We start from the raw sequence: 19,549 nt of genomic DNA, 5'->3' as shown, positions 1-19,549 counted from the left end.
GTTTACGAAGCCTCAACTCCTTGTTCTCTCTTGGACAAAAAGCAACACACAGGATGATATAATCCCTAGCATTTTGATATTTTCTGCAGATGTATTTCTCTTTCTACTTCCTCATGATTCAGAAATAGATCTGGGTTTTTCTGGAACTGAGGTAAGAATAGAGAATATTTGCAATATGCTGAATATAGTTCTTCATGGATCAAATATGTCCTTTTGGCTTCTTCAGCCGGTTAGCATATGTTGTTATCAGGGAAACCTGTCTATTTTGAGTGTGTTACGGAGGGTGTTTAGAGGATGGTATGCTTAACTGAGCAACAGCCGTATTCTTGTGTGAGCTGCTGGCCAGTCGTCTCCAAGGAGACACAGCAGCAAAAACAGAAGGAACCCTCCATGTACTCTTATGGCTCTAAAAATATTTCATGCCAGTGGTGTGAGGAGTTGTTTGCCAAGACCGAGCAAAATACAGTAAGAACTAGGAACAAGGGCTACTAGTGCATTCTTCATGCCATCTGTGGGACAACTGCAGTCTCCATCAGGGCAAGGCCTACCCTCAGCCACCCACCCCTCAACAGTTCTCAGGTTGGGATACTCTTGCCTTCCAACACAACCATGTCCTGGTGGTGAGGCAGAATCCTCAGGGATTCCTAACGGACCTTACACCTCCCAGCAGCAAAGGGAGAGCTTCAAGTGGAGTCTGTGCACAGTAGGACACAAATGCAAAGCGTGAGGTGCTATGTTCAAGTGGCACTGCTTGAATGAAGGAGTCTCCTCAGATCTGTGAGGCTCACAAAATATTCCTGGTTCTTGTTGTCAAAGCAAATAGCATGGGCTTCTCTGGATATGTTCTAGTGACCAAACTGAGTGACACGGTGTTCTGGAGTGATGACTGAGATAACTCTGAATCAGCACTTCCACAGTTATGAGCATTTTGTGTAACATAGGTGAAGAGTCAAAGGGCAGAGTCTGGGAGGAATGGAGTGCTGCACACCTGGTGACACCTCATGTCCCAGTGCCCAGAAAATGCTGCACTCCTGCCCATACATCTTACAGCCTCAGCCACCTGGAGAAAGGGCAGAATGCTCAGTGCTGGCTCCTCTCTTTTTGATGCACACAGAGAAAACACAGCTTTTGACAATAGAAATAGGTTCTACAGTATATTTGGCTGATGATGAAGTTTGTGAGACGTATGCAGAACAGGGTTACTTCACTTCTGAGTGTGGGTGGATGAAGATGAAGTCTGTTGCAATTCATGCATTTTACATGGCTGCCCAAATTATATTACACCAGAATCCACAGATAATTCTTTTAATTCATCTGCTAATTTTACAGTAATATATACAGTAATTTCTCCTCACCCTTTCTTAATCAAATTCACCTCATAAAGAAAAAAAAAATTCATACATCTGCATGCATGTGTGGAAAGCTGCATGATATACAGACTGTTCTCGTATGCATTGGAACAGGCTGCCCAGAGATATTCTGGCATTTCTTTTTCTGGAGTTATTCAATACCTGTCTGGATTTTTTCCTGTGCAACCTACTGTAGGGAACCTGCCTTAGAAGGGGTTGGGCTAGATGATCACCAGAAGTCTCTGCCAACCACTGTGACTTCAATTCTGTGACTCTGACTAACTCCCAAATGAAAGTTGTGGGAGCATGAGCTCAAATACTCTGGCAGAACAATTAGAGCCAGTGGTAGCACCAAGCAGGGGCTGCACTCAGCATGCACCAGGCAGCACTGGTAATGGGCTCTGGTTGCTACTGGTGATGCGTTAGCCAATTTGCTCAAGTCTGATTTGTGTTGGCATTTACAGGAGTTTTCCAGTTGCTTTTAAGGATCAGAGGGATAGTAGACAGTGAGTAGTGGTTTTAGAGGTACAATTTAAAGTAAGTGGCTTGCTCTGAGACTGAAAGAGGCTGCTGGAAGAGTTGGAGATCATAGAATCATTAAGGTTAGAAAAGATCATCTAGTCCAACTGCCAACCATCACCATCATGCTCACTAACCATGTCCCTCAGTGCCACACCTACTCTTTTCATGAACAGCTCTAGGGACAGTGACCTCACCACCTTCCTTGGCAGCCTGTGTCAGTGCATCACCACTCTTTCCGAGAAGAAATTTTTCCTAATACCCAACCTGAACCTCCCCTAGCACAGCTTGAGGACATTACCTCTTGTTCTATCTGTTAGCTGAGAAAAGAGACCATCCCCAACTTATCTACCTCTTTTCAGTGTGTTGTAGGGAGAGACACAGTCTCTCCTGAGCCTCCTCTTCTCCAGACTGAACAATTCCATTTCCCTCAGCTGCTCCCCATAACACTTCTGCTCCAGACCCTTCACATCTTCATTGCCCCTCCTTGAACATATTCCAGGGCCTTACTGTTTGTCCTGTAGAAATGGGCCCCAGACTGAATATGGTAGTTGAAGTGCAGCCTCATCAGTGCTGATGGCATCGCATATCCTTTGTACTCTGTTGAAACTGGTATTTTGACACACCTGTGACTGGTCCAGGCTGACCTGAGTTGGGTGCAGCCCAGAGTGGGCATCAGCATTAGTTTTCCCACATTAATAAATCCACCATAAAAATAATTAAGAAGTAGTAACAAATTAAGATGATTACCTTGCACTTAGGGAGTAGAATTTTGTTTTGGTCTTTTGTGAGGAAAGCAACATGAAAAAGTGTTTAAACCTTTTCTATAGAATGTACTTTAAATAGCAAATCTGCATACCAAACAGTTTGTGTTTTCAAAACAAGCTTTCCCTTATAAAGAAAAAATTTGTCTGCTGAACCCAAGTTGATATTTTTCAAAAACAAATGAAAAGTCTACACAGTGTAATTTACTAGTGTCAACTCTTACTATGTGAAGGAAATGTACTTCTAACGTGCTATTGCCACCACAGTTTCACAATGCCACATAGGAACAGAACCAATAAAATTCTGGACAAATTTCATGTGCTCCTTCACATGATGGCTGTGTTGTAACATTCTGCACGGGCCACAATCTGAGCTGGGGCTAGTGAGTAGGACACTGAGCTGTTCATCACTGTTGTGCCTAAATCACTCCTGCTTCCATGATTTTTGTTTCCTTCCCCTTGCCCAGCTGGCAACTCTGTTTACAAGGATTTTGTGCACAGGCTGTTCCTAGTACTTGTCTGAACAGTGTCTGAGTTGTATTTCAAGTTGCATTCCTGTTAATCTGAGTATCCATTCCAAATACTGGCAGGTAGCTGATAACTACATGAATGTTGTTGCTAAAATCCTTGCCTAAGGGGTATCAGATTTGATTCACATAAACTATAAAGACAGGAATATCGTTATTACAAGGTGTGATGACAGAGACTTAGGAGAATGAACTGCTGGCGATGAAGAAGTCAGTAATGACTTCTGATCACCTAATTTAGCTGTGCATGTCCCTGTTATTTGCAGGGAAGTTGGACGAGGTGACCTTTAAAGGTTCCAACTCTATGGATTCTATTTTTGTTATACTGTATTTTCTTTTAAAATAAGGTAATAAGTATCTGAAAGAATAACGATTTTAAAAGATTTTTTTAACTGACAAGTAGATTCTTGGAGCCAGTAATGCTTTAAAATTTTCATTTAATCATATCAGAACTCCTTTGTGTTTGAAAAATTGTTCTTTGAGCACTACGTAAGGCAAATGCTGGTTTCTTACCATTTTGTACTTTACAGCTGGTTGCAAATTCAACATTTCCAGTGACTGGGGTATTTCTCTTGCTTTTCTCCTGATCTTTGTACTCAGTGATGCTGGGTAAGGTATTACATACACTTGCAATCCTTCTCTTCACTTCTACTTGGTCATCCTTTTTTTTTTTTCCTTTTTCTCCCCCATGAAACAGATGAAGACTCAGTCATTTTGGCCAGGAATGTGCTGGAATCAGTGAGAAATGGTCACAAGGCTTGAAATTTGCCAGTGAGCATACAGACACACAGAGACGATAATCCCCTGAGCATTGTTTCCTTAGGAGGACAGCTTAACCATCTTCCCTTAGGCTTAAAATAACTGTATGGTTCTGTGCTGTTGTTGGATTCATACTGGCTTTGTGTATTGGGCAAGTGACTGTGCTATTGCAAAGCAAGATGATTTTTTAGAGCTACACTCTTTGAAAAGACGTGCACAAATGCTAAGACGTACAAATGTTTTGCGTAAATGAGTTCCTCTGATGTTATGTACTCACCCTTAGCCTTACAGGAAATGGGCAGTATAAAACTCGTACCTTGGGCATATATCGGGCACTCAGCTTTTTTAATTTCATTTTCTATAGAAAGAACCAGCTTATGAAGCACCCTGAAACTGTTGCCATTACCTTTTTCACTGGTGAGCATTATTCAAATTCAAGGAGGAACAAACTGTAACTCTTCTCTGTTTGGAGAAAAGCTGACAAAACTCTCCAGAAGGTGGACAGGAGTTTCCAGTTTCGAGTGGTTCTGGCAGATACAGAAAGATGCGTGATATTGTGTAGAGTGAGTTCCTGCATGTTCATCATCATGGAAGTTGTTACACGTGCAGAAATATCCACTGATGACAGGGATGTGGAGCAGGTCAGCTCTGCCATGGCTTCAGTGATGATTAGTCTGTAATTTTAATCTGGGGCTGCAGAGAATTACACCCTGGAGTTTATTTGTGAGAAAATAAAATCAAAGCCAGAGCTACATAATTGCTTATGTCAAACATATTTCTATGTGCGGTACATCAACTGTCAACTACTAGTGGGTGAAATCATTAATACTAGTGGGTGAATGTGCAATACAGGGTGTGTACATACAACCTTCTACTCATAGTGTTTATTTTTCACGTAACTGACAACCTACACTGGAGGGACTATACTAGAGAATGTCAATCAGTGATCTGTTTCCCATTCTTTTTTCTGTCTTCCAGAATCACTGGACTCTGCTACTTGTGGGACCTTGGGAAAAGAAGAGGAGTGTAGCAAGATGAAGAGCTACATGAGGCTCCAGTAACCATTGATCCAGCAACAGGAAGTACCAAGCATAGGTCTAAGCACTTAGTTTTAGTTGTTCTTGGGTTTCCTACCTGCTTCTGGCATTACTGCTTGGTTTTGTGTGCATTCAGTTTATACAAACCATCTTCTTCTTGGATCATGTTTGGAAGTATACATGTTTTATCCTAGTCTGCTTAAAGTCATTTTGTTCATGAAAATAATAGTAAAGAATGAAGACTGGGCTTGCAGGTATCCTCTGCTTGGTTTAAGCAAAGCAACAACCAGATTTTCAGGTGGAAAAGATTTCCATCTGTGATGACTGATGGGCATAAGCTAGTTAAACTTCTGAGCATCTGTTGTCTGCAAATTGTTTACTGTTTGTAGCTGAGTATTACAGAAAACACAAATTAAAAATGGAAGGTTGTTTACAAGGGTAATTCTGAACAGTTTTCCCTTTTCCAGGTGATACAAAATAGCCAGCTCTCAGCATTCGGAGCCATGAGCAAACTCCTGCCTCATTAGGAGCCCTTTGTTTTTAAGCTTTTCTCTATGACTGCTAGGCTGGCATCCTCATGTGACTGTGAGCACCAATTTTAAGGGAAATACTGACCAACCTTTCAATAAAGTCCTAGCTGTGTAATAAGTATATTTGTTAATGATTAAGTCATTGTAATTTAAATTATAGCTTGTCGTAGTTACTACAAACATGGCAAGTATAGTTATATAATCATAGAATATCCTGCATTGGAAGAAACCCACAAGCAACATTTCATCCTACCCCTGGCTCCAACAGGACTGCTTAATTAGACAGTATGTCTGAAAGCATCGTCCAAAAGTTTCTTGAGCTCTATCAGGCTTGCTCCTTGACTGCTTCACTTAAGAGTTACAAGCAGATAGGTCCTAATATCCTCCTTAGACTTCAGAATATGTGATAGATAATTTTATATCTTTGTATCCAGTACTTCCGTGTTGCACAGGTTAGATTTCTTTTTAATTTTATTACTGATATATTTGGTTTTGGAATTACCTCTAGTGGTAAGTCTACTTTATGCCCAGACATTTCTGATCATGGTATATTCCTTACATGCACTACAGGGACAACAGGCCATTGTGTTTTCACCCATCTGTACAACACCTACAGAGTTAGTCTGTGTGAAGTGAAGAGCATATGCTGCAGAGATTAGTGCTATTTGTGTGCTAATCCCAGAGTACTTGCTGCCTTTGAAACACCAAATGCACTGTGTTTCAGCTACCATGCAAGCATGCATGCATTTCTACCTGGGAAATCACAGTCAGCAGTGTAAGTGCATCTAATTGGAGACAGTCATCCTGATACTTCCCACCAAAGCAATGTGGATTTACTGGAGTAACACAGAGTTAAATAGCAGGCTCTCTGCATTGCATAGCAGGCACTATGCAATGCACGTTTGTCTTGCTTATTCATAAGAGATATGGGAGGTCATTTTATGTAAGCCTTGTTTGCCAAATATGATCGTGGCACGATGAGTTGTTGTATCTCATGAATGTGCAAAGGAAAAGGTGATTTGCTTCAACTGCGTTCTGATAACATGAAAATGTGCCATTCCCATACACACCCTGGTGTGCCTTGTCTCTGTGTGCCATCCTGTCACCTACATCTGCAATGAGGTAGTGCACCTTGTCCCACTGTTCCTCACATGAAACCACACAGCTATGCTGCAAGAAGCAGAGGAGTTTTGCACAATGTATTTAAACCATCTCAAAATCAAAAAGATGTTGAAAAAAGCTATACAGGTTAATTAATCATGCATTGACATGTTTGCTTATGCTTGATGTATGTTTGCTTTTTTCAGTCTGCCTTCTGGCCTTTCAAGAGGAAAGAACCACTCCTAATTTATGCAATGCAATTTGGAGTTTCAAATTCAAACATATGTTGCCATACTTTTGCTTTGGATGAATGAAGTAAGTTTTCCTTTACCCTCTCCTTTCTTGTGAGGTGAGGCCAGCTCCTAACCTAGCCTGTCTTCTGTCCTTTGTCTGCTCTTCTGTGCTTCAGTCTTCCTTGTAGTCCTATTGGTGTCCTCTGCTCTCACTGTTTTCTTGTGTGTCCATCAACACCTCATATCTCTCATGTTTACTTTTTGTTTTAGTGTCTTGTTATGTTTTCTCATCTATCTATCCTTTTTCAGCTCTTCAGCCTTTCATAAACCCACATTCCTCCTGTTTTTCAGCTTTCCTGCATGTAATTTTCTGCTCTGTCTTCATGATCCTCATAGGTGTTTTCTTACCTCATCACTGTTTCTCTGCTGTCCACCACAGACCTTTACATCCTATCAAGTAGTCACACATACAAAAGCCCCAGGTGAAATCCCAGTGCTTCTAGTCATGGAATTTATTCAGTTAAATCAGATTGCTGATCTGAAGAAGTAACATTTCAGTGTCATAGTATTGGTTTATTTCCCCAGACCATACAGCATATAGCCTTTTTTTTTCTTTTTTTTTTCTTTTTTTTTTTTCTTCATTATTTATTTATTTATTTATTGTGATATGGAAGAGACAGGCAGATGTGGGGAAAAATACATTTGAGAAATTATCATAGTTTTAAAGCAGAATCAATAACTTATCTTTGGACTTCAAGTCTGGTTCAGAAGCAGTCCTCAGCAATTCCATTTCTTCAGTAGTGGATACTTGAAGTGTTGCATATGTTGGAATTACGTTTATATTAGCTGAAGTTTATTCTATTTTATTCTATTCCAGTCATGGTTCATTTCATCTACTCTGTCTCCTGACCCATGTATCCTCCTGGAAGTCAACATATTATTTTTTATAGAACAAATGCAACCTGTTGTATCAGGTCTTTTTTTTTGTATTTCAGTCATGTAGTAGATTTTATTTCTGAGATGTTGATGGTAAAATTTTTTGCCTGCTTTTCATACGTCTGTTTTAGAGTGACTTATGTGAGACAGAATAAATTTACAGACTCATGAACTTAGGGCCCCGTTAAAGTTTCTCACCACTATTTTGAATAAATCAGATTTGAGAAAAAAAAAAATAATGTAAACAACAATGTAGAAAATAAAGTCAATTTGGTTTCAGTACAACTTCTTAGTAGCTGTCCTGTGTAGAGACTGAGCCATATAGACATATACATACCTACTCAGTGAGAGTGGTCAGGCACTGGAATGGCTGCCCAGGGAGGCGGTAGAGTCGCCGTCTCTGGCAATATTCAAGAGGCGTCTGGATGAGGAGCTATGAGATATGGTTCAGTGGTTTGTGGTAGCAGTGGTAATGGGAGGACGGTTGATCTAGATGATCTTAGAGGTCCTTTCCAACCTTGTGATTCTATGATTCTATGATAAGAAAATTTCTTAAGGAAGTTTGTTTACAAATTAATTGTTGTTAATGATTTTCTGCTTGAGACTAGCTTTAGCTTAATCCCGTTCAACTCATAATTTTCAGTGTTCTTGTCCGACATATCATTTTTTTAAATTTTTAAACCATGATCTAGTGGTTGGTAACCCTGCCCATGGTGAGTGGTTGAAACTGGATAGTCTTTAAGGACCTTTCCAACACAAGCAGTCCTCTGACTCTGTGATTCTACTCTTTTTAGGGAGTAAAGTAAGCCATCTGAATGGCCCATTTGAATGCCAGAAACATGGAAATTACAGTCTTATATAAAATATATAAGACATTGACTAAGCTGATTTTTCTTTAAATTTTTAAATTGTTTTCAGGCCTTCATGCTTTTGGAGAAATAACTATAATAATTACTTTTGCTAATAATACTGAGTAACAAAAAAAAAATGCTTTACATGGTATCTCCACACAGCCCCAGGTAACTGTATTTAGCAGGTGTTGGTCACACAGGAGTGGAAACCATGGAAAATGCTGGGATGGCAGCTGGAGTCAAACTTGCAGTAGTACACTGCTATCACTGACATCTACAAGCAGGTAACAAGAAAGCAGGGGGTCTTCTCATGGCAGAAACTGCACAGTGGCTGCAATAGCATTTCTCTGGCAGTACAAATTCATGTGGTATATTTGCTTTTGCCTTGCTGGATAGTTTCTATCACACGGTCTGTTATGGCACCTTTTTTAAAAGATACGTGTTCCCTGCTGCTGTTTCAGGAAATAGCAATGTTGTAATTAGTTGGCTTGAGACATTCTCAACCGTGGCTACAGGACACAGAACAAAATATGTTTTATCATTTTGTGCTCATGTTTCCATGGTTGAAAGTGCTACTTAAGTACTGTTTATGTTATTAAATGCTATTTATAAAGCAAAGGCAGACAGTAACAGCAACCTTATGAGTAACATAAAATTTTCGGGAGTATTGCACAAGGAACTATAGACATGTGCAGACAAAACAGCTATGAAGAGATGCACAGGCCTGGGCACTGTCATGCTGTTTCTGGTGCTGAGGGACTACATCTTCAGACTGAGTCTGCAAAGGCCTTAAACATCTCCAGATTAGCTACAAAAGACCTTCACTCATGGCATTGCCTTCTCAGAGGTGTGGCTGCTGTATAGCCTCCTTTCTCTGGAATATTAACGTGTAATCCAAAGAGCTAGTTGGGAAATCAGATTCCTGGCATTTTACATACAACACCAAAACAGGATTCATTAAAGTCATATACTGAGTGAGTAGCTGCCTACAATTGGTTTCCTAAAGGTATATTAGTCGTTCACTAGGCTATAACCTAAGTTGCACCTGTGGTATGCAGGTTGGCGTTTGGCAGCTAGAAGCCAGATTCCTGCCCTTGCCCACCCCATGCCAAGATGATGTTGACAGTTCTGAGGAACACCAGGCAGACCTGGCACCTGGTTTCTGGTCCTTGTAACTCTCTGAAGAGCACAAAGTGTGTGCTTTGGAGTCTGTCCAAAACAGGATCTGAACTTCTGGCCCAGGCATAGGTGAAGCTTGTGAATGTAATAGGATAAGGCGTAGGGCTGTGAAGTGGTAGTGTTGCAGGTGTGTCAACATACAGCACTTATTTCCTGATTCACATAAGAGAATAGAGGCAGGTTCTCTCCTGCATGTTCATGTGACTCAGCCCTGAGTCAGGAGCTGCTCATACCACTGACCCCAGCACCAGGCTTGACTGCTGCAGGTGTTGCTGTCAAATAGCACCGTGATGAGTTTCCAGAGCACTTATACATGCAAAGCAGGCAGACTTTAACTCATGCAGGAATGTCTTCAGAGGAAACTTTGGAATTGTTTCTGTCAGGGTTACCTTATGGAGTTTCATCTTGCACACATACTACTTTTGGGTGATTCATCTGCTTTCCTTTCAGCATATGACACTGTAGGAGTTTACAGGCTGATACAATTAACTCTAACTCAGTGGACTAATCCTAGTAGATTAGCTGTATCATGAATTAGCAGTAATAAATGCAAAAATAATATACCAGGATTCATGTGATGCTGTGTGGACTGACAGTTCAGGCAGCTCAACTTCAGGTATCACTGCACTTCACAGTTGATTGCATCAAGTTCTTACTCTTTCTTTTCCTGCCTCTGTGAATTTGCCATAATGATACCTCACCCTCCAAATCTCCACTGCCTCTGGTGCTTTCAGTAGACCCTGAGGTGCCTCTCATAACAAGATATAGAAAGAGGGTCCAAAGGAGAAATGAACACTTCAGCAAGCAGTCTCTGCAAGGTCATCCAGCACCCCCTGAGGGTGAGCATTCCTTCTACACTGGGATTTTAAGGAACTCCTGAGGCTATATTTCTTTGCACAGTTGAGCTGCTCTAACAGTCTGCTGCCTTTGAAAAGGGTGCCCTTATTCCCCTCAACCCTTCATTTTGTGCCTGTCCCTTTCTTCCATGGATTTATTTGGCTCATTACCCCTAGAAGACAACCACCTGCTTTCTTTTTCCTAATTATTTTTTTCTCTGGGCTAATGAGTTCTGTCAGCTGATGGAGCTGGCAAATAGCACTAGGATGGGATGGACGGTAGGGAGCAGAGCTGGGGATGCACAAAGAGGGTAATGTGGAGCAGCAGCTCAGCCTGTGTGATGTGAGTGCGTCCTTCAGGGCTGTTTTGGGCTATAGCTTAGTTGAAGGAGCATCTATCTCCAGAATTACTGGTGAGTCAGAGATGGACCTTAACTGAATGAACAATTTAACACAGGAGTGAAGAGCAGATTTTTTCCAACCTTCGTCTTCTAGGGCAGCTAGCTGTAGGGATGGAGAAAAGCCAGGCCAACGGAAGGGAGCAGGCAAGAAAAGCATCTAGGGATATGCAAGAGCACTCTGCCCTGGGAATTCCCAACAAGGCTGAGCAACCACCTTACTGGCAGCTTTCCCCAGTCCCATTTCCCAAAGGAATCCTACATTGAGACATGCCTGAAAACAAAAAGACCTGATTCTGCAGATGCTAATGATTAAGAACTCTATAAATGCATTTCACAGCACAATAAAATTTGGGGTGAAATTTTGTTTTCCCCACTCCAGAACTCTTATTCCATTGGTATTCCTCTTGCCAGCTATCTCCGCTGACAGGTGGGTATAATGTGTGGGTCTGCTGTGTAAGGGCAGATGTGTGACATTTGGATGCAGGTTGGCTGTGTGCACCCAGGCTGTCCTGGAGCTTTGTTCAGAGCTAAAAAGGCAGTGGCATAAATGTGATCTTTCATCAGCAGATCAGTTGATCTATGAAGAGCTCTGTCTTTTTGATAACTCTTACCTCTATGTATATAATTAGTTATTCAACATTCAGAGAGCAGCCTGGGATGTTGCAGAAAGTTGCATGCCACTAAGAGTGGGTATAATGGGCAGATATGTGACTGAGTCAAGGAGCCATCTCTGAGCACAGCCTTTTGGAGAAGTGGACAGGGATGATACCCTTTCAGCATGGCTGGGCTGGGGCCTTTCATGGTGCAAGTATGCTGTTTGATTATCTACTTTAGAGGAAAATGGCTTCGTATTCATTTCTTCATGTGATGAATAAACCACCACCAGCTTGTGGGTGGAGCTGTGACTTTATTCAGGGTATCAGTGGTGTGGTGTTAGTCTGTAAATTGCTTCAATTTTCTGAATACAGTTTTGGAGGTGTAGGAGGAAACTAACTCTCCCTAAACTCAGATATGTATGTGACTCTTCTCCAGCATGCTATTTTGGAGTGGAGGTTTAATTTGGGCAGCTGGAAGAAAGAGGTCTGTAATCTCTGCATTGTGTATAGAGCAGATTGATAGCAGTCATCATTTCAAACATCAGTGATGGAACAAGAAGCTTTTTTTTATTCATTTCTAGTTGTAGGAACAACTGAGTGTGTGAGACCAACCATAAGCCCCTCCTGAGGACAGTTTCACTAACCAATACAGGCAGCCAAACACTGTGAGTCAATATCTTCTGCCTTCTTCCCCATCCATCTCCCATAACAGGAGCAAATTAATCAGAATTTATTAAAAAGTTGCACTGAGTTCTCATCACTTGCCTTTTGATTTTTGAACATATTTTCCCACTTCCCTTCAAAATACATCACTTTCCTAAACGGCGATTGTGGTAATTGTGTCTCAGAGAGATGAATGTTTAAAATGAAACAACGTATTTCCAAAAAAAAAAAAAAAAAAAAAAAAAGTCCACACTGACTTCTGTGTTATTATCAGCCTAAACAGGTCTCAAGGATTTTCTGTCCTTCACCATCCCCACTCCAACACTCATGTCCAGTGTCCGAGCAAAGTACTCCTTCCCATGTGCAGCCATGTGCACTCCATGAGAGTTGCCTGATGCTTATGTGAGAGTCTTGCTGATGGCATCTGCAGGCACAGGCTGAGTTGTAGGTCCCTTTGCTAGTGGATCCAGGAGCAAAGAAAAGAGTCTTGGGCTATCTGCCCTGTACTGCTCTGGTACAACCTCAGAGAGGTTACAAATCCTGCCTGAGGGATTGAGCAGGAAAGAAATGCTATATTATGGGTAAATGGTCCTCAAAGAGCAGAGGATACAGTAGGATTAAGGCAAAGGTGAAGACTTCAGGGTTTGGAGAGGGCCATGGGGGCAGCATTGTAACTATTATTGCCTTTGCCCACTGGGGGCCATATTTAACACAGCCTGCTGAGCCAACTAGTGCAGTGCTGAACCTTGGAACTTGAGGTGCTACAGCATTCCAAAGCTCTTCTAACTCCAGAGGGCTCCCTAGGGTCCTCCCTGCTCCCACAGTGACGTGACATCCCTGCTGGGCCCAGAGCATGTCTCAAAGGAGAACACTTAGCAAGAGCTAGCTCCAGAAGAGTGCTTGATAACTCCAAGCTTCCATGAGCTCTTCCAGGCACAACAAGAACAGTCAGAAGACAACTGTTCCCAGCAGAGGCTGCTCAGTGGATGATGGTAGCCCTCTTGCTGCCTCATAGGAAGCAAATGCCATGGCTGTGATGTTAGGCAGAAGCTGCTGCTGCGGCGTGCCATTCTGTAATAGATGATGAATGAAGCCATAGAGAGAGATTCCCCAGGAGGAGAAACCTTACTGTCTTTCCAGTGGGCTGGTCAATCCATGGCCTGTCCCCTGGGCATGGTGTTGTAGGGCTGCAGACCACCACAAACCCTGTCAACAGCTGCAGGTCTGATTTGAACATGCAGTCCCTGCATAACAGGTGAAACAGCCAGGGTAGGGAGGGCCAGGAGGGCCACTCCTCCACACTGGGGCATGGGTGACACACAGTCCATCCCTCATTCTCCTTGCTAGCTGTAGAGTTGGCCTGTGGGATTTCCTGCTGACCTGCCAGGATCATAGCAAGCGCAGAGGAGGCTGTGACACTCTAGTCATTGTGGCAGCGCTGCCCGCGGCACAAGGTCTATCAGTTGCCTGAATCACAGAGAGAAACACCAGTACAAGTGTGCCTGCCTTGTCCTTGTTGCTGGTAAATCCTCAAAACAGTCCTGTGGGACTGAGGGGAGTGAGGACGACAGGGGTATCAGGAGGGGTGAGGATGGGTGCTGTATCTGATGTGGTTTCTTCAGTCTCACTTTCCACATCATCCAGGCTTTCGCTGACAGAAGGGATGATTTGCACCACCTTCTCCTGGAAGTGCACTTGCTTGCGTGGGGCTGGTGGGACCTCTGGTTGGATTGTAGCTGCATGGGTCAGACTTCTGTCCTTGCTGCCCTTCAGGATGCTCTTCATGTGGCCCAGCAGTGAGCAATGCTGCTCCCTCTGGGCCTCGTGGAAGGTGTAGGTCTGCTCAGTGTCACCAGCAATGGTTGGGGCTGCCATGGTGGCTGAAGGATCCACGTACTGGCCTGCCTCAGGATGCACCTCTTTGTGCCCTGGGATCTTTCTCCTCTTGCTCAGCAGAAAGTAGGCCAAGGCAGTGAGCACCAGCATGGACCCTGGAGAGAAGGATATATTGATTGAGGGTTGGCTCAAGGTGAAGTGCTAGCCAATAAGTGTTTGGTCCAGTTAACTCAGCACTGCACACATCCTCACCATCTGTGGGTCTACCTGTCCATTGTCCCCAACAGACCATATTCGTCTTTCATTTGCACCACTCCCCACCCCAGCACAGGCTCCTCACCAGGTATGGTGACATGCCAGACGATGACGGGATGCAAGAAGCAAGCCACTGAGAGCAGAGTGTACCCCAGAAATTTCTGGAAACTTCCTGGGCGTCTGGCTTGCTTCCAGCAGGAATGTGCCAAAGAGTCGGGCTCATATCTGGAGAGAGAAACAGAAGTCCTTGTACACTTCTACATGTAGAAATGCATGGTGAGGGGATTTGGACCTAACCATGACCTATCTAAAGGTTCAGACTCTCAGTCTAGTTTGCTAAGAAAAACTGGTGTTTTGGTTAGAGAAGCTAAATGAAGTCTGAGTCCTGAGTATGGTGGGCAGAGGTAACAAATCAGCATCATATGTGTCCTCTTCTTGGCATGCTTATAGCTACTAGTTGGATTAAGGTGTTGCCTCATAGCAATTGGAGATTTTGAACTTATGATGAAAGTCATGAGAAGTGTGTAAGGATTTTCTACATTTTAACTCAAACTTCTGCTGGACTCTTGTATGACTTCGTACAATGTGCTAAGAAGGTGCTGCAGAGTAGGATTTGTCATACTGATGCTTAGATTATGGCACAAACTTGGGTTAAAACATGTGTTTGATTAATTGTGGACATAACTTCACTTATCTCCCTGCTGCACTACTGCCATGGCATTAGGGGCAGGACCTTTGGTGTGGCAGTTGCAGCTTTGACAGGTCTGATATTGCCTGGAAGCGACAGGTTGCCCTTGGCAAGTCCCACAAGGGTTGGAAAGACTGGACAGGATCTACTCACGTGAAGCACATCTCCAGGAATAAACTGAGAAAGAAGAAGCCTTCACAGACAGTAACTGCAACCCCTGAAAAACTGAAAGATGGAGTTGTCAGGAAGGCAGGGCTGGGCTGAAGCATGCTCTGCAAATGGAAGAAGGGGTGTGGAGAGCTGGAATTTACTGTCCCAATCACAACAAAGACTGTTTTCTAGGGTCTGAACACTCTCTACCTGGCTGGTTTATAGAGGAGAGCCCAAGACCTTCCACCCATGGAGGGCTAACTTGCAGCCAGTCACTTCTGGCCTACCTGAATCTACATTAGCATGAGGAGAGGGTCATCCTCACTAACAGGATCAACTTACTCATTGGAAGCCTAATAAGGGAGTTCTAAATTCCCCAAAGCCTTTGATGCTGTTCCCTGCTGCTGTTGAAGGCTAGTTTGGTGCTATACTTGGTGGAGGAATCAACTGTGCCACCTCTACTAGCTCTGAGTGCAAGAGTAAAAATACTCACAGCAGGTAGAAAGCCAGGCTTTTGAACTGCCCTCGCTGTAGAGTTTCTACACCCACGCCGATCAGCACTAGAAAGGGAAGGCAGCAAAGATGTTGACTGCTGGCTCAGTTTGTGATTCCCTGGTGTTCCATCAGCTCCCAGTATCCATGCCCTGGTGTCTGTGGATGTTGGTGCAGCTGCTTCTGCTCTGCATCTTTCGTGACTCAAGCTGATACAGGAACCCTGGAATCAGAGCTGAGTGCTGGCCTTGATGTACAGCTCAGGAACCAAGCACAGCAATATACCAACAGGCACCCTTGCTGCTGCATGGCCTGGGAAGATGTGCTCTGAGAATAGCTTTGGACAGAGATAAGCAGAGGTGTCTGTCCCATGTCTTTCCCACCCTCTACTGCTGTAGAGACTTCAATCCCACTTACCCATCTGCTCCTGCCCCTCATCCCACGCATCTATGAGCCTCTGCTGAGGCCTCTCTGCTCTGATCCTCTCCATGCCCACCAGCTCTGCTGCACCCCACATGTGGCTGTAGGGCATTGGCAGGATAGGGGAACTGTGCCAGTTGTATTCAGGTAGGGCTGTAGCCAAGGAATTAAAATTCTTTGCTAGCCAAACAGAAAAACCTGTAAGAGGAGCAGGCAGATTAAAAACAAGGAATGAACATCCCCCCCAGAACACAAGCCAGCACAGCACACTGGGGAGTCAGTTTAAGGGGGATTAAGAGTATTAGCAAGGCTAAAGTCCTTCCAGAACTGGTCGTTGGGAGCCAATAGTTTTATGGCATGCAAACTTTCCTTCAACATCCCTCAAGGGTATTTCCAAAATAGCACAGAAACAAAGTGCTTTGCACCAGCGGCAGAGAGCTTGTTCAGTGCACACTGGACAAGACCTGAGGTGCCAGTTGGCTGTGGGTACTCTAACACCACACTGGAGTTAGAGAGTTTTTCTCCAGATTTCGGATTACATTACCTGAGCTGTGACTGTGCCCACCCAGAAGTAGGGTACCAGGCTCACAAGCAGGGAGCCAAGCTCTAGCCCACCATGCCCATGAGGTGGGCCAGTACGGTGGGTCTGCGCCTGAGCATACTGTGATGATCCAGCCAAGCCAAGCCCCATTTGGATGCTGTGGTCTTGTTGGTTCTTGCTGTGTCACCTGCAGCTAATGATCTCCTGTACTGGCCCTTCCTGGTTCCAGGGGAACACATGGGGCCCACATCCTGTCTCTCCACACCCAAGCAAAGACAGGGGATATCACTTCATCAGAGGGCTGTGAAGGGACCAAGCTGTGCAGTCCTACACACAAGAAATTGTCCTTCATTATCCTGTGATAAAGCAACCTTCTTAACACTTTTCTATACAAATGCAGAATTCATCCATTCAGTTGCTCCCCACAGACAAATGCAGAATTCAACAGCACTAGTCTCTGCTTTGCCTGGGGAATTTTTCTGATTTTGCACAGCTTCTGCTTTATCTGCAAAGCTGTTTGGGTGAAGTAACTGCAAAAAGCAAAGGGTTGTTTCTGAAGTGTTTGTTTGGGCTTGTTGCTGCCTTGATTTGGATCTTCTCCAAATCATGTGGTTAAAGGCACATGATTAGGAATTAAATGGTTGAAAGCATGAGAATTAAGAAAAAAGTAAAGACTCTCTGGATGCAGAAATCACGAGGCCTAAAATCTCTGATTTATGGAGATACCCCCAATACAGAGGTCATCTGTGGGATGATTTGATTGCTCCTCACTGATGAGCCATGGACAACAGGATATTTCCTGCACAAGAAGCCCCATTGCACACCAAGGTCCTGGGGGAAGAAGGGGTTACATTTTGTGGGCAATCTTTTGTGTTTGCAAATCTATGGAGTTGGCCAGACCTTCTCAGGATCAATTAGTGAGGCTGATGCACTCTCCTCTCCCTTTCATTATTCTTATTCAACCAAAGCCTGTGGGATTCCTTTCTGCGTGGTTTCCATTTCATGTGAAAACCTCATACACCTCATCAGGCACTAAGCGCTGCATCAAGCTGTTTTCTTACCCCATTGAGACACACAAAAGAATAAAGCATGGGCACCTCCCATTCCTTCACTGTCCTTTTGGGAAAACCAGTTGATAGTGGGAAGGCATCAGAGCAGAGATATGGAAAAGTACAGAGACTGGCAGTGTAGCTGTCTGTACTCTGCAGCTGCTCAGCTGAGGGGACTGCACTTCTAGTTTCAAAAAGAGCTATGGGAAGGGGTATGGATGATGCAGAGTGTGGAGAATAGCAAACAGTCAAGAGAGATTATATTCCATTAAGACTCTTCCAAACTGTAAGCTATGTTCAGTTTTACTGTTCTAGCTTTAGTTTTCCTGCAACAAGGCCGTGTTTTCACCCAAGAATATCTGTGTGAATTTGGAGCTTTAAGAGTGAATATGATCAGCATGGGCTTGTGTGGGCCTGAGGAGGATGGGAACAGACAGATTTGTATTTACTAGTTAAAGCAGTGTGCCAGCTCCTGTCTGCTGCAACCTCAATATAATGTGCTGAGAGTTTGTACAAACTCAATGACTTGAACCTCTGCACTTTATCAGTCTATTAAAGTACACTGTGGAGCACAGCCTCCATTGTCCCAGCAGGGCTCTGGGTGTCCTTGGGGACCTGTGTGCTCTCCAGCTGACCTTTGTGCTTTCTGCTTCGTCCCTGACTTGAGCAAAGTGTCTGCACTTGATAAAGGAAACGCCAGAGTGGGAGGGCCTGCTATGACCTACTGAGCGATGTCTGAAATCCAAAATTCCTGGAGTCTGACACAGGCACCTGAGATACCTCTCATCAGGAGCCTCTATTCACACCTCCAGCCATGAGGCAAGCTAAGCCTTTTGATCTCTGCTTTGCTGATGGAGAAACTGAGGCAGAATTCTGCCTGCCCTGCCCCATGAGAGAGAGTCAGCAGCAGTACCAGAGTGAACCCCTGAGCTCACTGCCCCTGTCCTGGCTACTTATCCCACCCAGAGACGTGCTGTGGGGCAAGGATGACCACCACAGCCCAACTCTGAGTGAATGAGATGTTGCAGCACCATGGCAGCCCAACAGTTTCGTGCTGTCCTGAGTATTTTGCTTTTCAGTCCCACTCACATTATGCTTGTTCCGCTGCATTTTTACAAGAAAACAACTTGGCTGTCTTTTCCACCTGCACTTTGTCTTGTCTTCTGCGAACAGTCCATGCACCCAGCACTTTCCTTTGATGTGTCTCAAAGCAAAAGGGAGCAAATTCCCTTACCCCCCTTGCAGCAGGGAACAGTGGCTACACCTGGCCAAAGGCTTAGAAACAGCTCGAGAGCCCCCACCCCTATTCTTTTAATAGCAAAGAAAGGGAGCTTGCTCCTACCTGCTGCAGTGGTGATGCCCAGCAATCGGCAGGTGTACTCCAAGGCACTCCAGAATGCTTCCTGCCGCATGATGAAGATGATGGAGGTGATGCCAGCTAAGCAGAGGCTCTGTCTTCAGACCTCCAGCTGCAGGCTGAGCCTCTTGTGTGCAGGTCCTCGTGACCTTCCCAAAGGACTGGCCACCTCCACAGGGGCAGAACAAGCTGCCACTGCAGGGAACCGGTCAGCACTGCCTCAGGGTTGCAGACACTTGGCCTTTTCCCCCTCACCCGCCCTCCCGATGATGATTAATGATTGGTAAGGGGGGTGCGGCTTTGGGAGCATTTGCAGCCTTGCAACTGGGGTGCACGCGTGGCTTTCCTGCTCCAAGGCAGCAGCTCTGTAAGCCCAAGCTGATTAAATGCATGTGAAGTCATTAGTGCTGTGCGGCTCCCTGCAGGTTAACCATTTGTGAGGAGGATGATGCTTGCTTTTGGCAAGGGAGCAGCAATCTC

General features: G+C 44.2%; 1 protein-coding gene and 1 long non-coding RNA gene across 3 annotated transcripts; one reads left to right on the top strand and one right to left on the bottom strand.

Annotated features, from left to right (window-relative positions):
* The first annotated feature begins 378 nt into the window (after positions 1 to 378).
* Positions 379 to 12,393, top strand: LOC149917055 (uncharacterized). Its single transcript, XR_016468798.1, has 4 exons — positions 379 to 465; positions 4,897 to 5,013; positions 6,793 to 6,901; positions 12,200 to 12,393. It is a non-coding gene; the product is annotated as an uncharacterized LOC149917055 (long non-coding RNA).
* A 517-nt stretch (positions 12,394 to 12,910) lies between these two features.
* Positions 12,911 to 19,288, bottom strand: TMEM72 (transmembrane protein 72). 2 transcript variants are annotated; one of them, XM_090145183.1, is made up of 5 exons: positions 19,055 to 19,288; positions 15,704 to 15,925; positions 15,214 to 15,285; positions 14,458 to 14,597; positions 12,911 to 14,272 (listed from the first exon to the last, which is right to left on the bottom strand). In XM_090145183.1, the coding sequence occupies exons 3-5, from the start codon at positions 15,222 to 15,224 to the stop codon at positions 13,812 to 13,814; spliced, it is 612 nt and encodes a 203-aa protein (XP_090001309.1). In that variant the 5' UTR covers positions 15,225 to 15,285; positions 15,704 to 15,925; positions 19,055 to 19,288; the 3' UTR covers positions 12,911 to 13,811. The 2 variants fall into 2 exon arrangements, with proteins under 2 accessions (XP_090001309.1, XP_031463535.2); XM_031607675.2 differs by having other exon boundaries at positions 15,704 to 15,770.
* Between the last annotated feature and the right edge of the window lie 261 nt (positions 19,289 to 19,549).

The sequence above is a fragment of the Phasianus colchicus genome, chromosome 8 (genome assembly GCF_987193195.1).
Source record: "Phasianus colchicus chromosome 8, bPhaCol1.hap1.1, whole genome shotgun sequence".
NCBI classification, from domain to species: domain Eukaryota; kingdom Metazoa; phylum Chordata; class Aves; order Galliformes; family Phasianidae; genus Phasianus; species Phasianus colchicus.
Note: the sequence above shows the minus strand (reverse complement) of the source record. Positions and strands in the feature narration are given on the sequence as shown.